General features: G+C 40.3%; 1 protein-coding gene across 2 annotated transcripts; it reads right to left on the bottom strand.

Moving 5' to 3' along the window:
* Positions 1–1,476: 1,476 nt before the first annotated feature.
* Positions 1,477–24,678, bottom strand: ST7L (suppression of tumorigenicity 7 like). 2 transcript variants are annotated; one of them, XM_050911199.1, is made up of 17 exons: positions 24,480–24,678; positions 23,266–23,348; positions 21,532–21,691; positions 20,928–20,982; positions 20,251–20,366; positions 18,540–18,618; positions 17,558–17,712; positions 16,915–17,012; positions 16,177–16,291; positions 14,285–14,357; positions 13,512–13,614; positions 10,223–10,373; positions 9,982–10,074; positions 7,060–7,199; positions 5,098–5,151; positions 2,237–2,306; positions 1,477–1,999 (listed from the first exon to the last, which is right to left on the bottom strand). In XM_050911199.1, exons 1-16 carry the CDS (start codon positions 24,676–24,678, stop codon positions 2,253–2,255), a joined length of 1,728 nt encoding a protein of 575 aa, XP_050767156.1. In that variant the 3' UTR covers positions 1,477–1,999; positions 2,237–2,252. The 2 variants fall into 2 exon arrangements, with proteins under 2 accessions (XP_050767156.1, XP_050767157.1); XM_050911200.1 differs by lacking the exon at positions 5,098–5,151.
* Positions 24,679–24,979: the final 301 nt, after the last annotated feature.

Raw genomic sequence — 24,979 nt, 5'->3', positions numbered from 1 at the left:
TACTTTCAGCAAAAGCCCATCCCCTTTCTGTTACTGTTATGTCAGGGGAGGACAGTGAAAGAAAGCAGCTCTTGGGATGATACATAGGAGGCAGTGCTTCATTTATAACCCCACACAAATGCTGGAAAATGTTCAACTTTAAAAAGCATTAGGTTGGTTACCTTATGGGCCCCTGCAGACCAAGAAGTGAAATTACATGAACGCAACGTATCTATTCATCACCACAATGATTCCACAGTGAGAAACAGCCCCAATGACATACATTCAACTGGAAAGAAAGTTGAGACAACTACCTACTAGTAGTTAGGCAATTAAAAAAAATTTGGTAGTACCTTTCTGTAGGGCTCCCCTCTTGGCTCCTCAATGAATGCAAGTATTTCATTTGGATTAAAGCCCAGTCAGTAGACATATACAGTGGAGAGTAACAATGGCATTTCTACCTAAATACGCGTGTTTCCTCTCAGCCAGAGTTACAAATAAGCTACACTTATGAGAGATGCACAGGCGACTGTCCGCTTCATAGTACTTTGTTTACAAGGTAAAGAAGGATTTGGAAAGGGGAAAAAAAAAAAAGGAAAAAAAAAAAAATCATTCTCAGTCTTCTGTGTCAAAATAGATTCTAGGTCAACTCAAATTGACCTGTAATTGATTGATTTAGGTATTATTTCAGAGAATAGAGTAGGCTACAGCAAGCTTCTTCCATCCAGGATTCAGAAACTAGAACAATTTACACCACCTTTGAAAGAAGCCATCAACATTACGGCTTACATCAATCCTTCACAAAGATCAGTGAAGATTAAACACGCAAAATCTCCCTAGTTATTATGGGTAAGTATACATGTTTATCTGTAAAATGTAAGATGATGGACAACTTTTCATGTGGTCAGATTTAGCATTTATCCACAAGCCTGCGCTGTTTTTATCACTTCCACTTTTAAGAAGCCTTGGCTAACATGACTTTCCTTCCTCAATGCCAAGCAGCAGACCTGCATGTGAAAAAGTAGACATTTTCTCTAATGGGGGAGAGTGGAAATGGAGGTCACACCAATTACCTCAAACCACTTGGCTGCCACAGCCATCTTTTCACCTCTGCAGTAAACAAACCCTTGTGGCTGGTCCGTATATGAAGCAATTCCTTTGAAGAGTGCTCCACATCTCAGTTCTCTTCAAGTCTTGATATCAACAACGACAGTACTTTGGACTAACACTTGAAAGTTCAGGTCTCCCAAAAAGACTCCCATGCAGATACCACAACCACTTTTGGCAGTTTCAGAAACCATTCTGTCCTTCAAGGCAAAGCAGTTTGAAAGACAAAAGATGCACAATTAAATCTAAAGAAGTAACAATATGAAATAGAGGAATTTATACTACCATTTCCTTGTGTAATGCAAGCTTATAGGATACAGAAGAAACAAAGCTTTGTTTGCACACTGTAATCCATATTAAACACACACTTAAGAAGTCAATAAATTCAATGTGTTAAGAAGCAACCTTTTAATAAAGAAAGCAGAACCATACTTTGCTGTTAACAAACACTTTGAAAAAGGCTTATAAAATTAAATCTAAGCCAATTATCTGGTGCATCTGCAGCTGAGAAGGAAGTGTCAATACTCCAAACATCTGCTCAGTTTGTGTCCTCTCCTTTCTTACAGAGGAAGTATTAGCTTCCAGTTGTACAAGTGATTAAGAGAGCAATAAGGTATTGCTCAACAAAAACTCTTTTCTTAGATGATTACAGACTCAGGCCAAAGAAGAAATTCATACGTTAAGCACCATTACCAACATGGAAGCCTGTCAAAGATAGTAGTTTGAATAACACAGCTTTCTTCCTTGCCCCTCACATCTGGGGGTCAGCTAACCACCAGGGCCCGTGAGAACAACGAAATCGAACCATCGTGGAAAGCACACTCCAGTCTCACTGGAGTTGACTGATGGCAGAAAGGAGGACCTCGATGTTTTCCATAATGAAGCTGAAGGGTGAAAGAAGAGTCCCAAAGCACTGCAAGAAACAGAACAGAACAACAACAAATTAGCTCAGTTTCAAAACCAACGTCCTTTTACAGGCTCAAGGTATGAACAAAAAGCACCCTGTATCATTCCCTCAAGGCAACAGAGCTATGATCCCCTGAACGCTGATGCCATGAAATAGGCTTGTAGTAAACATTAAATATTAGCCAAGACACACAAAAGAAGAAAAAACCCTCTGGAAGCCACGGCTCCAGCCTTGTCCACTCACCCCTGGCGCAGTCCACTCAGCTGGAGGCCAGAACGCTGGGAGCACTCACAGGCCACAGCACCCGCAGCACCTAGGCAGAAGCAGGAGGGGTTAGGACGGCCTTTCTCTGTGCCACAACCCTTCCAGCTGCTCTGAGCACTGCACCTTCATGTTGAACAGACTGGGGAGGAGGGTAGTGTATTTTCTCGGATATTCAGGCATGGATTATTTATAGGTCATCGATTCAAATGTGTGAAAACTGAACAGACCATCCACCAAGACCAGCCCGTGCTTCCAGACAGGATCCATATTCTAGATGCCATCTAAACAGTTCCAGAAATAAAGATTAGGCTAAAACAAATGGTGCAAACTCCCCTGCACCTTCTCAACCCATCCCCCAAGTATTCTGCCGGGACTCGTGTTATCCTCGTACAAACCCTCTTTTCATGAGGCAGCAATGACAGGACTCATTTACTTTGAGGGTTTTACTTTGGCCCTCCTGGCTTCTATCATAACCTCAAATATTACATTAAAAAGGCTTTTAAAACATAACATTCACAGCAGCGCAGGAGCTTTTCATTGCAGCTAGCTTCTTCCCTGCCTGTTTGCGTGTGGCACCTTCACATTAAGTGCATGAGTTAAGATGTAGATTAGCAAGGCAAGAAACCTTTGCCCTTGGCATCGACACTCAGCTGTGACAGGAAACTTCAGGCTTTTTTTCTATGAAGTGTAGAACCACTCATTACACATTGGCAGGGAAGTGCACATCTCCAAACTATACACATTTTCTCTTAGATAAGCAAAAGACTCAAGTGTTTATAAATATGAAAAGTTCAGCAGCTGGCTAAAAAGTTAATTCTCCAGTCTCACTTAATGAGCTTTGGGAAAGTGGTAGGGGGATTTGTTCAGAAAGTAAAGCAGAGTGTCACAGAAAGCAGGACTTGCCAGACAGGGCTCTGTTTAGTCCTATTTTCTGTCTCTAGATGGCTGCTATCAGCAAAATGGCAAGGAATCCTCTAACGGGGAGCTACGGAGCAACCAGAATGAGAAATGTTTTCGCCTAATCTTGCAATCATAAAAATTAGCCAATTTTTAATTTAAGTCCCATGACTTCTTTCTTTGTTGTGAAAATATCAAGCAATCCATATCAAAACACTTTGGAACACGGACTGTCTTAGGATTTTGTCCAATTCCCTGAACAAGGAAGTAGTTTTCAGTAGGATTCAGCAGGAACACTGCTGCAATATTTTTTCAGTACTTTACTATTAACTAATACTGGTCTGTTCCAGTAGCATAAGGTTCAGACTTAAAAAATAGGATTGATTTGCTTGGAAGGTAAGCATGTTAGTTGTTTTCAGGAACTTCTGAGAAGACTATTTACAGTGGCTGCTGTGACTCTGCATCTCTAGTTTTCTTGAAGGCAGACTCCTCAGCGTCTTTGTAAGATATTATAGCAGGAATTGTGCAACATCACTTTTGCAAGATGATATATAGATTATTATATAGATTATTGTCATCCCTTTTATGTGCCTCCTCCCTTCTGTCACTTACTGAGAAAATTCTGAACAGCAACTACTCAAGAAACAGAGCTGTCTCTGATGATCAAGAACAGAGTGATTCTCCACGAGATCAGAAATCTAGCTGAAACAAACAGCAAGGCTGAGCTCTTACCCACCGAGAGCACTTGCACTTGCACTGCAGGTCACGCGGAGCTCTCTACCACCGCCTGTTCCACTGTCCTCACCGGCACTGACTCACATGGTACGTCTTCCCTTAGTCAAAGAATATTAAAAGTCCGAGTTGCAAGAGAACTAACAAGCCACAGTAGGCTCTAACTGGATCCGTAAATGCTAAGCAGTTCTGCCAGCACCAGCCCCTAGTGCCTGCAAACCCTTCCACCTGTGCAAGACGCAACGAAAATCCCTCTGGCGCCTGGTCCCAGGGCCAGGGAGCGCGGAGGCAGGACTGCCTCCCATTCCAGAGGGAGCCGACTCGCAAGCCGGTGCCAGTGCTCAAGTCTTTGCTGAGGGTGTATTACGCTGTATACATTGGAACTAGTAAATGCTTCATTGTGATTTTTGGCCACTTGGAGTATTTTTAGCAATTTGCCAAGGTTTACCCTGTGATTTATTATGGAGGAAACAAACTCAAGCACTAACAAATGAAAATATGTAAACTCAGACTTTTCAAGTCAATAGAAAGGTATTCAACTTCTTAAAACCCTTTAGAGGCATGCAGTTTGCTGTAGATCCAACTGCTGGAAACAACAGTTTGATTAAGAAGCAACTGAAATGTAATCTAAGGAGTCATATTTAAGTCGCTTAGAGATTTACAGTGAAAAATTCCATATACACAATACTTTCCAATTGTCATTCCTAAAACTGTGTTCTAGATTTGTTGGAAATTCAACAATTCAACAATTTGTTGGAAATATATTTTGTATCGCTTTTTCGCTAAGGCCAAAGCACTCCAGGTATTTACCATCTAGAACTTTATTATCTCAAATTACTATATTTAATAAGTTAAAACACAGTATCATGAAAAAATACTTGAAATAATGAAATACACAGGAAAAAATTTTCATTTAGAAAGCTTAGAGCACTGGAATTACCTGCAGATATCACACTAGATACAGCAAATAATAATTGTTTTATTGCAGTATTTTTGGGTGGAGCGGCAGGTGTCATTAAAGAGAAGGTAAACTTCCATTTTCAGTATGAAAATTCAACTAGATGCTGCTGCCACATACCTCCAGAACACAAGAGATAATGCTTTATAAAGTGTTAGCAGCAATCACAGCATTATCTATAGTTAAAATACTGAAGCAATCTATGAATAAAATCAGAAGTGTTAGTTTGATATTGAGTATCATTGTTTCTCACAAGTTTTCTGAATGCTTCTGAAAACATCAGGAATGGGATCAAGAGTACAATAATCTAATAATTAAAATAAGGAAGAATATTAGTCATTAGAGCATGATTGGGAGTTAACATTAATTCTATCTAAAATAGCAGAATACTGGAAGATGGTATTTCCTTCTCAGCTGTCAATCTCAAGAGATTAGTACAGAATTCACTTCTTGTCCATTTATCTCAATACACAGTTTCCACTTTTGCCAGTATTAAACTAGCACAGTGACTGGCAAGAACCCCTTTGTCTGTGCCTGCCACCACTGTGACTTGGTTGTGGAATGATGCATCGATACGCATGCTTCTTGATCATCTTTTCAGCTGAACAGACACTATCTATCCTTTCCTATAGAAAATAAGTGAAATAAACACACTGCCAAATGACCAAACCCTGGGAGTTTTTCCCCCACATTTGGACATGTCACTTGACATTCAAAATGCCATTATGCAAAGCCAACTAACTCGTACAAAGTCTTTTTTTGGTTCAAGAAACCCAGCAGAGAGAACTTCACCAAGCAATTCTTTGTTAGCATAACATTTGACCTTGTATCTCTTTGGAAATCATACAACTTTGCTAATGCAGTCCTTACAGAATTAATCAAGCAGATAGACCCTAGTTACTATGAACCCAGCCAATTATGAGCAGCACTGAAATTTGTCACTGGCATGTCCAACTACATTTTCCAACATAAAGATCAACAGAACTGTGTGGAAATGAGGCCCCACTCTCAGACCTGCATGACTTGGACACTGTAGACTAGAATCGCTAGCAAAGCCAACGCTTTTAGGAACAAAGTATTCTTAAGAAAAAAGGCTTACCTCCCAGGTTGCCATTACCTGCTGCATTAAAACAGCAAGAAAGCATAACGCCTTTCAGCCTCTATTTTGACTAGCAAAGCTAGCATAAATGATTCACTGAGAGTTCAGAGCTCTTTATTTGCCACTCTGCTCTACTGCATGATCCACAGTTCAGTAAAGGCCAAATATACTGCATGGCTTAGTTTGAGAAGCGGGGAGGGAAGGCTGCCTATGCAGTTTCTCCCTCTGCCGAAGTAAGACAGCACAGCTTTCAGAGTCCAGGGAAAGAAGACAAGGTTACAGCCAGCAGCACTGTTAACAGATAAGCAAGGAAAAGAAACCCTTAAAAAAGCAGGGCAGAGAGAGGGAGAAAGGAGATGGGCACAGAAGGCATCCATAGGAACAAACGGCTCAACAGCAGACATATTTAGATATATTTAAAGCAGCACAGATTAGAAACATATCTAGCTAGAAGCCTGACTGTCATTGTCAAGTCCAATTTCTATCCTTGAACAGGTACTCAAACGACAGAACTGTGGTCACTGAACACGTTCTCTCTAGTAACTGGAACCAGATGAGATATAAAACCATTGGTCTAGTTCCCAAAAGGTAAGTGACAGCTAGCTAACTTCTGAACCTGGCGTGGAAGTTAACAGTTACTTTACCTCTGTTCTCATCCGTTCCATTCACATCATGCTACTAGTTTCCAACGCTCAGCAAGAGACCTGTTTTTCCTGCAGTCCAGCCTGCCTTTTACTCACTTCTCAAAATCTCCAGTCAACAATTTATTTTTTGAGGCTCTCACACTGCAGTCTTCCACTTCTATGAAAATAAAATCCATACTCAACACAGTGCTCTGTGGCAAGATTTCTCTGGTGCTGAAATGCTGCTCTCTCACCATAAGAGTGCAAAATTAAAGCCATGGTATGTTATAGTAACAGTTCATCTTCTTGTCAAAATAGACATTTTGCCCAAATGTCAACAAGTGTTTGTCACTAAGATTCTTACAAAAGGAGATAAAACAATTCGTGCCCCACAAGCTTGAGACTGACTAGAGCCTACTTCACCATGGACCTCAAAACTCCCAAAGATCCTACAAGTTACCTAAGCAAGCCCCACAATAGAGACAATACTTACAGCTTTAGCAAAAATGACCATCAGCTCAGGGAACTGGTGCGTAAGGAGGGCAAGCATTGCCGAAAAGGAACATAGGCCTGCTGTAAAATGGATGAAAAAGGGAAGTTCCTTCTGTGGGTAAACGGAGACTTCATGAAATGCTGAAAGGAAAAAATGAAGAATATTGACATTTGATAATCAAGGACAGTTTTCTGAATTATTTACACAGTCTTGTAACTCAGTTCTAGACTTTCAGAAGGAGTTAAGTGTGGACTCAAGACTATTGTGCAGCACATGTTAGGTCCCAGTACTTAAACTTCTCAAAAATTTTTCCCCTACATTAAATGCTTGTCTTCATTATTAATAGTCATTACATCTCTCTTCTCAATCTTCTTTTTCACTTGCATGGGCTTTATTTTTGAAGCATTTCATCAGGCTTAGTTTTTGGTACCTACTCTTTTAACAGGACAGAGGGAAGAACTGTAAAATTCACAAGCTGTCAAAATTACCTAGACCAACTTAAACAATTCAGGTCTCTTCAACCCTCTGATGCATTAATCCTGTTACCTGAAGAGAACAGCACATCTCCCCATCCTATAAGAAGCTCAGCAAGTACAAAGCAACCATCATGTTATATATACATGCAAGGTAGCTCCTTAATACTTTTCAAAGATTTCTGGTTGGTAGGCTACAGTAAATTTTTTCAGAGCAGCTGACAGAGTAGACCTTAAAGAAAACAGTACCAGGACTAGGTTATAAATTCTGTATATAGCAGCTCCTTGCAATTTCCAATCTATGGTAACAAAATCAAAAGAAGGTGATTAGACAGGCTAAGGGCTGGCATATGGAGCTTTCAGCACTCAAGACACTACTACTGGTTACTAGCTGAGGACCTGTTTGGTGAATTTGCAATTACTTACTGGCTCTGAATACCTGCAGCTCTGACTTTTATCCAATGATTTTAAAGGGTTTTTAAATGAAGAAAGAAATAGTTTCTATAGACATAAGTAATTATGAAAGGGCTGCACGCTTCTTGACAAGCCGTTTTTAAAATCTAACAAAACCCTCAAAATTTAAGTAAGCCTTTTTGTAAAACAAGAATATACAATTGTATTCATTTTTAAACTGAAGTCTGAGGAGGAAAAAGACACTTTCCCCTCCCAGTTACTGTTTCTGAATGCTGGCACATGAAAGCTACATTATAAGAGCAAGCCCAGCAAAAGCAACTTGCGCTCTTGCAACTCATTAATGGCAAAGCGCTTGGGTTTTGTCTTGCTTTTAAGTATAAGATTTTGGAGCGCAACTAAGTAGAACATTTGGAGTTCCGTGTCTAACACCCATCGGAGATGTTTAATGTTATCCCAGAGATTACCAGTTCACCTTCTTAACATGCAACCAGCCCTGTTAGGCCATGAGACAGTATGATAGCAACACGCTCCTCTCTACTGAGCAACCAAAGAAACCACTTCTCTATTACGGAACACTGTTACGCTCTCATACTATGTAGAAACTCACTTGATTTTTAAAACATGGAGCAATATAGTTTAGGAAAGGTCCCAACATAAGTTAGGGAAGTGTAAAAAAAATAGGAAGGATTCTTTTTGCACTAGTTTTTCCTACCTTGGGAAATTAAAATCAAATCCGAAATGGATAAGGACAACTCCAGATAATTCTATACATTCACAGCCATTTGAGAATTGTTACTAGTCAGACCAATACAGGATTTTTGAATCATTGATTTGGTCAACATTTTTTAAATAGATAAATTTAAGAAAATTAAGTGTCAAGATTTCTCGAGGAAGTACTGCAATAAAAGTGTTAAGATGATTTTATTTATGAGTAGTTTTATATTTAAAACATAACAGGAATGCGTGAGTGATCGTGTTGAAATATCTGCATGTGTTGGTGTTTAATTATGCTGGGAAGTCTACAATTTAGGGTTAGTTGCTAACCAAGGAATTCCTTGTGCAATATCCTGCATAAGTGAGAAATGAGTAATTTAAAGCAGTCTGGGGGCAAATTTAAATTACACATTTTAAATATAACTTCAGGCTTTTAAGTAGAAACACGTATGTGTAGTTTTCCTTTCCACAGCTGTGGTCTCAGTGGGTCTGCTGGTGCTTTTGCAGTAGCCCTTTCCAGTCCCATGGGACTTGCATTTCTTCATGATGTAGAAGTTCATCCCCAAAGGAATTCTATTAACAAGTACAATTAACAGTCCAATTCTAATCTAAATTAATGCTATTTTCACAAATATGATGAGCGTGGGCCCTAGTGATTTAGTTTGTTTGCCTTACCTAAAGAAAAAAACATGTAGGCTCATAATTGCATAAAGTAATCTTCAAGTAATGGGCAGCTGGAGAAGACTTAACTTTTCAGCGTCAAGTGTCAGTATAAATCCATAGAAATACCTACATGAATAAAAAGTTCCAGGAAGCATACTGTCCAGCAGACAAATATGTACCAATGAATTAATGACGGAAAGCAATACATATTCTATGAAGCTATAGATTAACCAAGGATTCTCTGTAAGATCCTGGACAGGTTCTGCTAGATACCCGGGTGCAGGACTGGAATCATGCATTTATTCCTTGCTAAAAGGAAACGGCTCCTCTACAACGGTAGTCAAATCCATGACTTCTTTTAAAAGAACAACGGGTCCATTTTGTTGTTCTCAAAGTTGGCCAAACTTAGTCTGAATGTACCACACACAGACTTCATCTTTGAATGACTTATGTTATTACAGAATCAAGCTAACATTTACCCCACGCACGCATCAAGTGCTTCAGGATCGTTTGGGAGGGACATCAACAAATAGCTGAATCCCCTTCACAGGAAGCTTAAACTAAAAAAAAAATCACAGTAAGGTAAATACAGAATACCACAAACTGAACATGTCCTTAGCTTATGTTTTATTATCATTACTGCTTAGAAACCACTTACTTGGCAACAGTTCTCTGTCTGCTGTTTCTGTGCAACTCGGATAGGGATAGAAAAGATGACCTTTCTCCAACGGGTATGGGATCATCCTAAATGCTGAAAAAAGAGTGAGTGACATTAGATCTGTATCTAAACCAAGCGACCAGCTTCTCACAAAGAGAACCAATCATGTTTGAGGTGAATAAAGGCAGAGAGATTAGTCTACTGTACAGAAAAAAAAAATAAAACAAGGAGGGATACTTACTGCCTTCCCATGTGCAGTGTAGCAAATTTAGAGCCCCTTCTATCCTCTTCCAGTGCTGGAGGTGAAAAAAAGCATATGCTACTGCCTCACTGTCCCCTCGTTTCAGAATATGCTCTGGAGGTAGCACTAAGCTTTTCATTTCTAGTAAGTACTGAAAGTAAAAATGGAAAGCACACTTGGTTACATGGAATATTCCAAAATCTTTAATTGTGAAACATAAATGATCATTTGAGGCATAACTGAGCATATCACACAGGGGCCAACTTCCACCTGTTGAAGAAACAGCCCAATCCTGACACAGTGCAGACAGCCTGCACTCACACGGGAAACGAAAAGCAGCAAAACACACATCCGTGTATAAGACTCGTAAATTGGGGGTTTCACACACAAACCATCAGAAAAAAAATGCTTCTTCAGTCAGGCTAAGTAAAAATACATTCTTGTGGAATATACATAAGGTATAATGCCGCAGGTACAATACCAATGAGCTACAAGTTTAGGCTAATAAAAAAAAAAAACCCAACGGTATTTTTGCTCATCATTTAATCACTGAAAGTTTCAATGTAGGAGGCTAAGTACTTGTTAGCTCTTGAGTATGAGTAGCAAACCAGAAAGTGTCAGTATGCTAACCAAAGGAAGAATAATAAACCAAACCCAGGAAAATCTTGTTTTAATGTGGTTTTGCTGGACTACCACAAAGTATCTCTGATTTCAGATTTTTTCAATTTCAGCCTTCTCCCTCCATCAGCAGAATATCTGATGCACAGAAGCGTCAGAGAACACAAGGATTAATCATTTCCATTTCCCTTGAAACACAGGACAGGCAATTTTGTTTTCTCATGGTACATCAAAAAAACACAGGTATTCATTTGAACTTAGCTTTTAAAAACAGATGAGTAATTTTTACAAGAATGAAATGACAGTTTTAGCTCTAGTATTTACCTGTGAGTTGTTCTCTCCTAGCATATAGTGTCTCATTCAATAACAGCCAAAGTTAATCCACATCTTTGATCAATGTAGCTGGCAATTCCTTTGACTGTCTCCCAAAGTGTAAGAATGCAGCTAACTCGCCGATTTATTTCAGCAGATGCCACAAACTATGAGATTATTTACTAATCCAGTTTGAGGACTTAACTTTTCCCATTCAGATTCTTGAAGGAATGTAGGAGGGGTTGTGCCCCGGCCAAATAAAGCACATTTACTGCCTGGCTAGGTTCTTCTCTTAGTGCCTTGGGCCTACACTCCAGAGGGTAATATTCTTGCTAATCCCCTCTAATCCTCTTCAATTTTTTTTTTTTAATTTTTTTTTTTTTTTAAACACAGTAAAGGATCACTCACACAGGGCTGCTGTGGGAAAACGGTCTCAGATATCTGACCCTTGACCTGACTCCTCATGCTCTCCGCAGTGCCCACTTTTCCATTGTACGAACTGCGCAGAGCGCAAGGGAATATAAACGCAACAGTGGTGGCGAAGCCCCACTGCAAGCATTGCCACAACATGCCAACGCTGCACTCCAGGCTTTGGCTGTCTCTGCGCCCATGTTACCACATAAACAGAAAAATTCCACCGTCTGGCAGGTTTTCGTGTCTGTGTTTAACCATAAAACAGGCAAGGTATCAGTACTGAAAATATCTTGGGTTTTGCAGATTTAAGAAAGTCTTTATACACAATAAAAATTTGTAAGATATTCAGACGATGATTGGAAAAGATCGTTTCATACATCACAAAATGTAGTTACAGATCTCTAATTTGAAATGGCTTAAGAGTACCATTTTTCTAGCACTGTAAAATGCCCTCCTAACTTTCCAAACAAAACCCATTCTTGTAAAAGCATAACTCAGAACAAAGAGAAACAAACATTATTTTATTTTCCTTATGCAAAATGATGTTATGTGCAAAGACAACCACTTTTATCACATGCAAGAACAAAGGGATTTCTACTTTACATACTCATTTATTTTTAGTCCATGGGACAGAATAGACTGCAAATTCAAAAACCAGATTTTCTTCCCCACTACTCCGCTGTAACCCATTGGGCAAGTTACTTCACTTGTTTGTGCCCCTGTTCACTTGTTTGCTTTGACTATGAGCATTTCAGAGCTTTACATAGCCAGCAACAATAAAATTCTGCCCAGCCACCTAATAAATTGGTGTTTCAAGGCAATATTGTAATAAAAAAAAAACCATTAAGACAACTGGATAGGTATACAATTAGAAGAGAAGATCAAATTACTGCAACCTGGAATCAGTTTCTGTGATTGTCTGTAGAACCACAGAACATACTTTGCAAACAGCCTGTTTGAAATGATATCTAACTTCTTTAAAAAGGTGTATGAGGCTCCTGAAACAACTGGAGGATGTACAAAATAAAAGAACTTTTTGATAATGATAATGCGTTATAATCTTCTTCCCCTAAAGGCATAGGCTAAAGAAAAATCTGTCTGAGACTGTCTGAAATGAACTTGCTACGCTCTTGATCAGTCATGCAAACAAGCAGCAATTTCTCCCAGCAATTAGCTTCCTCAGTGCACATTCTATTAGATTGGACAGGCAGACAGAATAGAGCGGCTGGATAATTCGAGCCTTCACAGCAATAGTCATTGGGACTCCATGATCATTTGCAGAGGATTAGGTCCAGGACTAAGCCAACCTTCTGCATTCAAGGTTTCAAACTGAATGCATCACCAATACTAGTACAGTAAAAAGCAACATTATTTTCACCCAATGCTCGGTGAAATCGGTATCTTGGCCACTTCAAGTAATGCCAGACATTAAATTACAGCCTGTAGCAATACCGACTCTTAATCTTGTTTACCCGTGGATGAAGAAAATAAGTGACTGTAGATCTTTCAATAACCAGAGTTCTGGAGCCATGCTTGGAAGCACAGCAGAAAAAAGTATTTTGAAATACTCTGACTGGTTATTGTTTGGAGAACTTAATTTGGCTTCAGGGATTTTAAATATCTAAGCTTATATTTATTAATGCTTACCCTTACCCAATAAAGGGCCTTCAGTAATACATTATTGGATTTTCCAAAGAGTTAGAAAATTTTGAGTTTAAATTTTTTGAAAAAAACCCTGTTTGATCATCACCTATTGCAAACAACTAATTCTGGCCACCATTTATGATATAAATACTAGTGTGTTTAACAATGCAATGGCTGGAGTTATAATCAACTTCCAAGAAAACACGAGGCTAGAAAGGCTCCAATAACAAGATGATAACATAATGTGACTTTTTTCAGAAGACAATAAAAAGTGGTCGAATAGGAAATAAAATACTCTTACCTTTGGAACATGAGGGTTAAATTCCACAGCTCTGTGAATTGCTTCCACAGCATTAATTTCTGCTGTACTAAGCCCTCTTTTGGAGGCAGTTTCTGGGGAGAACCTGAAGGGAAAAACCCATGCTGAACAAAAGTAATAAATAATAAATGCTAACCAGGTGTTTATTTGCATTGTAAGCTTGGAGTTCATTAAAAATTGGCCGATTTATCAAGAAAGATAAACAAACCCTTCTAGGATACAAATGTTCATGTTAATTTAGGTATCATGACTGTCATCCATGCCCATATGACAAAGTTACGTTTAACTTTTTGAAACTTCATGTCAATCATGTAAGGTAACTGAGTGCCCAGTCTTTCACAGGATTGTTACAGCATCACCCACGCAGAGGTAAAGCTAGAATCAGCTGTGCAAATAGACCAGAATGAAAGCGAAATGTCAACGTGAACTACCACAAACATCCTGCACCCAATCCACAAAACAAAGAACTGCTGAACATCACAAACAACATCACTGAAAACAAATTTTATACAAAAGCACACGTGTGTACACGGGCTCTTGAAACACATCTTCACCTGTATTAACTTTATGGATTCTTAAAAGAAACTTTAAATTACATTTAACTACACACACATATATATGCATATATAAATACACTTAACTTGCTCTTAGAAATGTAACTGCTACATATTGGATTTAGACCTTTTTAATTCATATTTTACAGCATAACCCAAGATGAGCAACAAACCACTGTTTTCACCGATGTGCCTGCTTACCTTTCTGAAACAGCTCTGGCTTTTAACAGGGCTGCTGTGTAACATATTGCTGCCGATTTTGGAAGACTGATATCTGTGATAAAATAAAATAATTAAGCTGTAAGATTCTAATGCAAGACAAACATTTTAAACCCACATCCTTCGAGCGTAAAGATTTTTACTTGGGTATACCAGACAATGAATGCAACATCTGGAACATTTCAGCTATGATTAAAAACTTCTAATTTCTTTGCACAGTCTTCTTTCTGGTCACCAGTCAGTCTCAGTTTAAGAACTGAGAGTTGTAGTTAAGTGGTAAAGAGTAATTTTTTTGTTCTAAACATACCAAGACACTGAAATTGAATTCAAAGAGAAACGCATGTATAAATACACACTTAAGAACAGTGTACTTTTCCTGTATTAACCCACAAAGGTTTAAAATAAGCTTCTCAATCTTTACCTAATTTTGCAACTGTACATTAACACAGAGTTTTACACAATACTGAAAGAGAGACTGACTAGAAGCTGACCAAGACAATTATATTACAGACAGGTAGACAAATTTTAATGAAAATGCAATTTCCATTCTTTTCTAGTTCCATGGGGAAAAATTCTTTTAGTTGTAGGTTTTGTAGAATATCTGAGGCCAAGTCTGAGCTGACAATTACAGATTAGAAGGTTAGCACTCCACTGTACAAGTTTACTTTAAAAGCAAAGTCTGGGGTCTAATTCCCAAGTACCATGTTGTGTATAGTCAGATGGCTCTTGCTTTTTTTGTAAATCCCATCCTGGGCTTGTCCATCACTTACTAGAAGTCTGGCTGTCGTGTCAAGCAAAACACAGGGGTGCTACAGAGAGTTTGAAGCTCATACTCATTTTTTCAGATGCTTAGAAAAAAATCAGCAACCCTTTCTTAAGAAAGTGTCGCAATTCCTGATGTTAACATAAAGAAGCACCAGGAAAAGAGCAAATGGTTTTGTTAAATTAATAAGAATCCACACAGAAGAACATGGACAATCAAGTAACAGGAGCAGGCTGCTAGGGTGGCCACGCACAAAGGGCACAGGATTCGGGCAGGAATATCGTACTTTCGATGCCCTGAAGCAATACAGAACAGAGACACAAGAGAGAACATACCGACTTCTCAAGGGCAGGGAACGATTGCCACAAAATACTGCTTCCATGTCCCTCCATTCTGAAGGTGATTTAAGGGACAGCTTTGACAGCAGCACTTTGTACACTAATGATGTGAGCATTATCTAGGTGGCAAAACTCTGAGAACAGTAAGAAAGTAAGTATATATTTTATTAACCTTTATCTAGACTTGCACAACACCTCAAACGCATTAGTTGAGATGGAAAGTGAAAGCAAACTACTGCCATTTAATGGACCAAAGTTTGCACACCACTAATCTCTGGCAAGCAGTATGCTTGCACATTGCTAATCTCTGGAGAGCAATCTCAGTATTACAGAATCACGAGGCCAAGCCTGGAACATGACAGAAGGGAAAACTACTTTTTCCAGCTTATTTACATCAACTACTTAGGGGGCTATGTGCTGACTGAAAAAGGTTGATGAATTTAGGCATAACCAGGTATGCAGAAGAGATTAAAAAATTAAAATAATCCTTGAATTGAAGCAAAGTGAGCTCCAAGATTTCTTTACAGATTAGAAGTAACTTAAAAATTTAAAAAGTAATTTGTATGCAATTTAGCTTGCATAAATTTGACCTCATCATTCAAAAGAAAAAACTTGACTTGCACTCTGGAAGCACCTATTTGCTGCCAACGAAGGGAATCTAGTCAACTAGCTGAGATCATGGGCAGACATCTGCTTTTGGACAGGCACACCCTGCCCACCTCACCTATACTCTTATACGAAAACACCAGTATTTCCCAACAGGCATCACTTACCATCATACTTCGCTAAAACTGCCTGGACATCTGCATAAGCCTGTAACTCCAGCAGTGCCTCCAGGAGGTTTTCATGAATATTCAGCATGCTGAGAAGTGGAAACTCTTTCATCAACTGAAAATCAGTAAAGAGAAACAAATTAAGCACCTACAGAATTGCACTTGAATCCCTGAAATACTTAATAGAAATCAGTACAATAATTTAAGCTTTTTCAATGTTCTGTTCTTTCACAGTGTTAGAAACTGGCACCTAAGCAGTGAAAAGAATCGCATCATTTCTACGTTACTTTCTTCTGTGTTCACCTACTGGAAAATAACTATGCTGAGGTTCATACAACATGCTGTCAGCCCAAATTTGCACAACTCCCACAGTGAGTTGGTTTGGTCAGTAATATTTTCCTATGAAAAAAGAACTTATGATACACCTTGGGCAAGTGAAAGAAAAATTATGATGAAGTCTAAAGTTGGCTACTTCGACAAGTTAGTTGCCAACTCAAGCATAAAGTAAACTGGACAACAGAACTACGAACATATGACATTATGTAATATAAAAATGTAAAACCTACATGTAGGAACCAAAAAAACTGTTCTCAAAAAAGATCATGAATCATGATATGCAAATCTCATTGGAAAATAATTCAGTTAGATTAATTACGATGCCTAGAAAGGAACTTTAAACCATCAATTAGGACAATGTGACTGAAAACAACAGTTGCTCACTTTTTTATTTTTACTTACATCTCTCATCATTTTGACTGCTTCTCGTATTCTTCCAAGTTTTCTTGCACACATAGCTAGTCTCCTTTTCACATATACCAATACATTGGTGTCTCTTCCTGATTACAAAGACAAAAAAAAGTCTATCAGTTTCAATCCTTACCTCTCCTTCCCTCTCAAAAAAAAAAAACCAAAAAACCCACCAAAAACCCCACAACCTTTTTCCTAACCACATGTAAAAGCATAAAATAATTACTACTGCTGTCCCAACCAACGCCCATCTAGACCAATGCCAGCACCTTTTAACAAGGTTAAATGACAAAAAAATTCTGTTTTTTTCCAAAATGTTGGGTGGAATAAAAGAAGGTGCTACTGACACACACTAGTTGCTTCATTAGTCTGCTCTACCTAGCCAACTTTCCAAGACAATAATGGACCAAGCCTCCGCGAGACAACCCACGATGAATATACAGTGTAACTGCCACTTCCTAAGATTCATTCAGGTACTACCAAAGATCACACAGCACACCATGCATAAGCATGTCTAAAATAGCAGGAACTGCCTCGCTGAATTCGGAATCAAACTAGAATCACTAATTATAACTTTAGTTTTACATTTCTGCTTACATAAAAACACAACTTTATGTGATTCAAAAGTCCTTACTCAGCTGTGCTTCGTGCTGGGGACTTTGGGAATGGCAGTTCTGAGACTTTCTGTAAATCATTTCTCCTGCTTTCAGAGCCTGCTTGAAATACTTCTCAGCATCCACAATAGTTGTTGCTTCTTCCTCAGCCAGGAGGACATATGCAGTGGCACAACTGTAACAAGGAAAAAAAACACTAATTATTCTGAGGGACAAAGTTTAGTATTTTTTGAATAAGTGTTAAAAGCATTAGAAACGGGCAGTTTTCACTTATGTTTAATATCTAAGCATTGACAATATTAAAGTACCAAAACATTGACTTGAGTTCAAATGGTGAGTGTCAGGAAAACAGAAACCTTTTCCATTTTACAGAAAAAACACACATTTGGAGAAGGAACAAAAGAAAGCATTGTAACAGCAAGTCAAATTATTTTCCTTGAAATATTAAAAATGCTCTGGTAATTGTCTGGAGAGGGTTTTTTTGTGTTTGGTTTGCTTTGCTTTTTTAAAACCAGGAGGTAGACATTTTACACAAAAACAATGAGATTACATAACAAAACAGATCACAGAAGTGTGTGAAATTCTTTGGTTTGTGTTACGAGAGTATTTTTAAATCCCTTACTGGAGTGGCATCTGTGAACTCCAAATACAGTATTACCACAATGCCATCTCTGAAACACATACAGTCTCATATTCAATTTAGACTGTTCCACATCCGAATAAGATTTCTCATTTGTTATTGCTGCTGATACAAAGATTTAAAAAAAAAATCTTTCCCAAGAAAAAGGGAGAACAAAAGCTATTTTTTTCTAGAACAGTTCAATACTTCAGTGCAACTGACAGCCCCATGTGCAATTCTCATACTCACAGAAGTCCCTCAAGATATTCCGAACTTTGCTAAAAGTAAATTATTAGAACAAGAAACTGATAGTGTGCTCAATATCACTCCGCTTAATCTTTCACACTGGAAATACAGCAATTGAACTTATACTCTAAACTTACTCATTGTTCAGCTCTAAAGCTTGATATGCTGCTTTAATCCGGGCTTGAGGGTTTCTCTCTCGCCATGCTTTCTGCATAACTGTTGCAAAAACATTGAAAGGCTGGTGAGGGACAGGGACACCGGCGAAACACCTGGGAGCCAATGGAGGCAACGCTGGCTGCTTATGCCTCAGCTCTACATTAACATTCACTTCCATTTTGCAAATTCCTGTTTGCTATATGATTGTTACAGGGAAGAGCAGACAAGTGTTTTAATTCCAGCATGAGTTTCTACCACAAGCAGCAGAATCTTGCAACTTCTCATTACGCCCCAAATTTAATTTAAGAAAGCAACACCACCAGGAAAATTATTCACTGACCATTTAAGAACTCCTACACTGAGAAGCAAAGACAGCTTACATAACCAAGCAGATGTACAATTTCTAAATTGCTACAGATTTTTGGAAACATTTCCCAAGACTTGTTGAAAGCTTGGCAGGAGCAATTGTTAAACACAGGTTCTTGCACGGACCTGCACAGAATTTTAATTTAAGCTTTCAAACAGAACTTCAAAGAAAACAGTGATAGAGTAAGCTGCGTCTTGCACAGGTATAGTTTCATACTTAAGTATTTAGACAACTGCCAGATCATAAAGGGTTAAGCAATTTCTTTTTAAATTTACAAAGCACATTTGAGTGGCATAACATGGCAAAGCCAGTTCAAGATATAATATAATAATTTATCACCTTATTAGAAAGTGTTCTAGGAAACAATTTAAAAGGGTGAAATCTATCTATTCAAAAGGGTTGTTTGAATTACAACTTGAATTCAAAATTATGGTCAGATAAGGAGCAAACAAAAGTTCAATGCAATGACTCTAAACCCCTCCCCGTTATGTTTCCATCAGGGAAAAATGGAAATCCCAAACTGAAAACCAGCTTCTAGCAAAAGAAAAACAACATTCTCGGAGCTACCATTTTCTACGCAGAACTAATAGCTTTCACACTAAATAACAGTTCTGAAAGAACTCCAAAACGTTACGTTCATAGAGTTACATATCTGGCCTATCTCAAGAACGATAAGAAAACTGAAGAATCTATACATGTTTCTTTTGGAACAAAACCTTCTGCTGTCCAGCAAGAATAACGTGGAAAAATATTTGAGTTTTCTTTTGGAAACAAAATATTAGTCTTGGCTTAGCAAGCGAGACAATACACTCCATTTTGTGAAACAAAAACACATCGTTCACATCAAGCATGTCACAGCCAGCTGACAAGTAACACTTCCGGAACTTGACAAATCGACAATAGTTCGCGCCCAGTCTGACAATAACCAGGTAGAGAACACTTTCTGCACTAACATGTGGAACACAACGAAAAAATTCTGGAGACTGCACTGTTCATTACTAAGGTTTAAATGAGACCACATCTTTGGCTGTTGAGAATACAATCCAGGTTTTCAATATTGTGTTGTTAATTATTTGAAAAGTGTGAGATCTTAAAATATGTCAGGATCCTGACAGCCTTAAAGCCAGTAGAGAAAGCACAGGGTAAGAAAACTTCTTTTCACTAAATACATCTATTAAACCTCCTTAGTAGTTGAGAAAGGCTATCATTTCACAAAATATTTGACACGATAGCTTGCACTGCCTTGAAGTATACTAAAAATACCCACTTTACACTCTCCAACAAGTGTATACCTTGTGTATACCTTATGCATACAACATTGGTACCTGTATCTGAAGGCCGAAGAGCATCTGTATCACACGTGAAAAAGTTTTGATGATCTTGAGCAGACAAATTCATGTCATAGTATGTAAGAGGCTCCTTCCCAGTCACCCACATGTATCTTTAACGGGAGAAATTTCAGTAAGAGGCACACCTAGTAAACAGTAATGCTGATACCAAGGGGGATATCTGATATGCCTAACAACTGAAGCTAGTGCAGAAAATTTTTATTAATAAAAGACTGGAGCTACTAACCAGAAGTTTCAAGTACTACTCTTCCATAGGCTGCACAGGTTGTAAAGTTCTAAACAACTTAGGAACTGGCTTCTTAGGAAGCAGCTTTTCCTATGAAATAACACAAGAAGACTTACAATACAGCTATATCAGTTTAATAAAAGAGAATTTAGATTCAGAATCACTGTCTCAAGCTCTGAACAAAGTTTTTCTCCTACTTTAGTCTCAAAAAACCTGATGATGTTACAGTAATATTTGCATTCTTAACATTGAAACTGCCAAAGCTTGCATAGGTGCCTTTTAAACACAGGACTGGCATCAGTCACCCCTATAATCTTGCAGGTCTCGGCTGTCTCCTGATATTACTAGTGCAAGCTCTGTGAAGAAGTCATATGTATGCCCCCAATTAATTCTGAAAATATGCAGTGGAAAGTAAGATAATTAATACCTGCTATACTCTGCCCCTCTGAAAAGATTGAGAGGATTTCGCCATACTTTGCACTCTGGGGGGGGAAAAAAAAAAAGTTCTTTTTGAATTAAGAGCACAGGAAATACTACCTTGACTTTAAAATGCAGTAATGCAAATGCAGTTTTACTTTCAAAAGCTGCTTGAATTTTATCGTTATACAACCTGAGCATGATCATACGATCATCATCTTCATAAACTTCTGCTATCCCATAAATATTTTTGCTCCCCAACATTGCTGGGGTACAAAAGCACATGGTGGAAAGATTAAACACTGCCGTTTACACTCATCCAATGTTTATCTTGCACATATTCAGAATAGTAAATATCTAATGTTACTGAAACAGTTTTAGCTAAATGTGTAATATATTTTCTAAATCGTATTTTTAATTATGAATGTTTTAGATCAAAGATACATTATTATTTAGTTTATTTTTACCATTATTAATAAAACACACTGTAAGATGTAGGCCTTTCTCCAGTTCTTACAAGCACTAATGCAGAGTCAAAGCCATCTAAAAGCCAGTTCGTGTGAACCAGCCGCCCTGAAGCTTAAGGAAAACTGCTAGGACACGTTAACAATCACCTGGCATATTCTGCCTGCTTGTCTCATTCTCTCCAGCAGAGAATGCTGCCGGTGCTGGAGGGCTGCTTTCTGCGCCACCGATGAGGGGCCTCAAATGACTCACAGAAACCTGCTCAATGAAAGACGTGCCGTATTTTCGGAAATGCCACCACTCAAACACCTGTCACAGGAGAAAAAAGCACCAGGAATTTCCTTAGGCGACACCCTTCCAACAGAAACATCAGAGATGAAGGGCCAATTGTTCACAGCTAGTACATCCCCTTGCAAATGACTATAGATGGAACTTTTCTACACACAAATTAACACTAATTATCTGTTTTGGCCTGTCTTGTCATGCAGGATCACCCATATAACATGAGAGAGACCAGTAAAATTTTAGTCAAACATGTTCCTCCCTCCCCAAGTCATTAGGATAACTTCTAAATCCCTTCAGAAAGAGCCTGTACAGGGAAACTGTGCGTAGAGGCAAGAACCTCAAGACAGTAGTTTTTTCATTTCACAAAAATAATCTAAAAGAATAAAGCACAAAATGGACAGTTAAACTGATATGTTCTGCCATTCAGAAAAGTCCAAAGACAAAAGGCTGAATTAACAGCAATCAAATTCACTTACCAGAAATTTTGGGTCAAAATATTACCATCTCTCTCTTTGAAGCTATTAAAAATACCTGCATATCACAAGACCTCAAGCACTATACCATACTGTCAGCCCTGGACCAACTTACCTGAGTATTTTCATCAGCATGCAGAAAGATGTGATGTTTAGACAAACTGTATTCTTTGTTAAGAAGCATTACTATAAACAGTGGCTGACCAATAACCAGTTTTTTCTCTTAAGAGCAAACCTACGTAAAAGACCTATCACAAGCAGAATCCATCTCCTTATACGGCTTTCCTCAAATCCTTCAATCGAAACCCAAGCAACATTACTTACAGCAAACAAGTTGTTTCTGCCACATAAATAAGACACTTTTTTTTTTTTTAAAAGGTGGCTACAAAAAAATCACCTATGAAACAGATTTTGTACATTCTGGTAAATAAGTTTAATTGATGAGAAGAGACATTTTCTTTAGCTTTTAATACTGAAAATAAAGATTAACCCAAAAGATTTGTATGTGGTGCCACAGTCTGCATCAGGGACAGATGATGACCACTGCAGAAACAGCCGCCCTAGCAGAACTGACCACGCAAGCGTGCCCCATTCGTTTCGTGCAGTCAGCCACGTCTGTGCACAGTGTCATCTGAAGGTGAGCCGAATTATGGGCTCATTTTCACACCAAAGTCGTTAAGATAGTTACATGATGACACGTGCACAAAAGCCCCCCCAAAATTACTGTGGGAAGCTAAACTCTTAACTACTTAGTTTAAGAGATAAAAATCTCAGTGTTTTCTTTACACAGAGAGGTCTGCAGAGTTTGCATGTATATTTTGCATTTTTAATCTATCTATGTATATACACACATATATATACACATACATATGGACACCTACACCCTTAAAACAAGCCTGAGTTTTTAAACAGGCACAAGTTATTTTCCTTAGACTCACCCCAACATACAACACACATAGCAAAAGAGTATGTACAGTACATCAGAGAAGATACTAAACAAGTTCCTTCCTAGTACAAAGGCACCCTCTAGAGTCTGATCAAAAAAAAGCCGACTGCATTTACCCCTAATGAAAGCATCTTAGAGGTGCTAAAGTTGTTTAAAAAAAGTAAAAGTGGACTACTTACAAATATCAGTCCGGATATAAAAGACGAAGTCACTGTAAGGGCAAAGTAGAATTTCGGAGTCAAAGTGCTTAAGAACACAGTCACTGTTAAGAGAAACAAAAACAAAGACTTAACAAGCAGAACTGAAAAACACAAATAGCTTTTTATTAAACACTGCCAAATGAAGTATTATGCAAACATATAATACAATATAGCCCTAGTAACTTTACAGATAATGTTACTTTGTTAGAGCATCCTTTCCCTATATTCTTTTCTGTTTGTAACCATCTGTGACAGTGAATTAGGCTATATACCCAATCTAAAAAATTCAGTGTAAGTTCTTAGAGAAAGCAGCCTACAGTTTCAACCATATCACGGCTGGCGGACTGCAACAAGCCAATATAATGCATTATTTCTTTTTAATCTAAAACAGAAATGTACTGTTTTGGTGCAAGTTTATATTCAGTGTTAAGAACATACATTTCCCACAGACCTCTCCTTCCTGCTATTTACAGTACAAGGCAGGGAATGCAGTTTTCTAGTGCCACCCTGACCGTGGTGTTGACCCAAACCACGCATCAGCTTTGTCACCCGCCACCAGCCCGGGCTGGGAGGGGGCACGGGAGGGACGCTGGTGGCAAAGGGCAGCCCGGCTGGAGCGCCAGGCCCGGCCTGGGGGTGACGGCGAGCTCGACTGCCGCAGGCTCACCCCCAGTTTTGGCCTCCGGCCTGTCAAGACACCCCCGGCCGGGGAGCGGGTGTCTGCAGTGACACGCAGCCGGGCGCGAAGTGACAGGGCGCGGGCCGGGGACGCGGCCGGCATCCCCCCGGGGCACCGGCCGAGCAGCAGCGGGGAGCGCTTGGGCGGCACCACGAGAGCCGCCTCGGACGCTTCCAGCCGCCCCGGCGCCGTCACGGGGCTGCCGAGGCCCGGGCTGCAGCCGCGGAGGCAGCCCCGGACACCGGGGTGTCCCCAGACCCGGAGGTGGCGGCACAGCGGGAGCCGCGGGGCCGGGCTGATGCGCTCGGTGTGTCGCTGCGGGAGGCCCGGGACGCAGGACCAGGCCCGCAGGCGGCTGCCAGGCCGGCCGGCCCTGCCCTGTCCTGTCCTGTCCGGCCCGCACCGGCGGCCCCGCAGCCACCACAGGAGCCCGGCCCGATTGCCTCCAGGGCGGGCAGGGGCAGCCTTCCCCCGGCGAGCCCTCAGCCTCCCGGCGCGGCCCGCCGCGTCTCACCGGCCGCCAGGCTGTCCCGGAGCCGCAGCGGCACCCGCAGCACCACGTAGAAGAGGCCGAGCCCGGCGGCCACGGCCAAGAGCCCGCGGGCCCACGGCGCCGCCGCCGCCGCCCGCCGCCGCAGCTGCTCCCAGCGCCGCAGCGCCGCGTCCGCCCCGGGGCACGGCGGCCCCCGGCCGCTCCCGCCGCCGTCCGCCATGGCCGACACCGGGGGACGCCGGGAGAGGGGCGGGCCGCACGGCGGGGCGGGGCCCGGTGGGCTTCGCCAGCGCGGGCACTCCGCTTCCCGAGCCCATCACGGCTCCCCCGCAGGCGGGGAGCGGCCTGAGCGTCCCCCCCCCACGCCGCGGCCCGGGAGCCCCGAAGGCCCCCACGCCGCTCCCGGCCGCTGCAGCCCCGCCAGCGCAGCCCTCCCCGTCCCGGGCGGGTCCGCCCGCTCCTACGATGGCCGCCGCGCGGCGTCTGCCCGCAGCCAACATGGCGCTGGCCGCGCTTCCGGC

Source organism: Gymnogyps californianus, chromosome 27 (assembly GCF_018139145.2).
Source record: "Gymnogyps californianus isolate 813 chromosome 27, ASM1813914v2, whole genome shotgun sequence".
Classification (NCBI taxonomy): domain Eukaryota; kingdom Metazoa; phylum Chordata; class Aves; order Accipitriformes; family Cathartidae; genus Gymnogyps; species Gymnogyps californianus.
The sequence above is the reverse complement of the archived record's forward strand: the minus strand, read 5'-3'. Positions and strand labels throughout refer to the sequence as shown.

Excerpts from the sequence above, each read along its gene's own strand:
- ST7L (XM_050911199.1), bottom strand. The coding sequence starts at position 24,678 with ATGGCGGACGGCGGCGGGAGCGGCCGGGGGCCGCCGTGCCCCGGGGCG. Across the intron at positions 17,013-17,557 it reads CCAGCACGAAGCACAGCTGA|GAAGAGACACCAATGTATTG; the intron begins GTAAGGACTTTT and ends CTTTGTAATCAG. Across the intron at positions 10,075-10,222 it reads ACACTGCACATGGGAAGGCA|CATTTAGGATGATCCCATAC; the intron begins GTAAGTATCCCT and ends CTCTTTTTTCAG.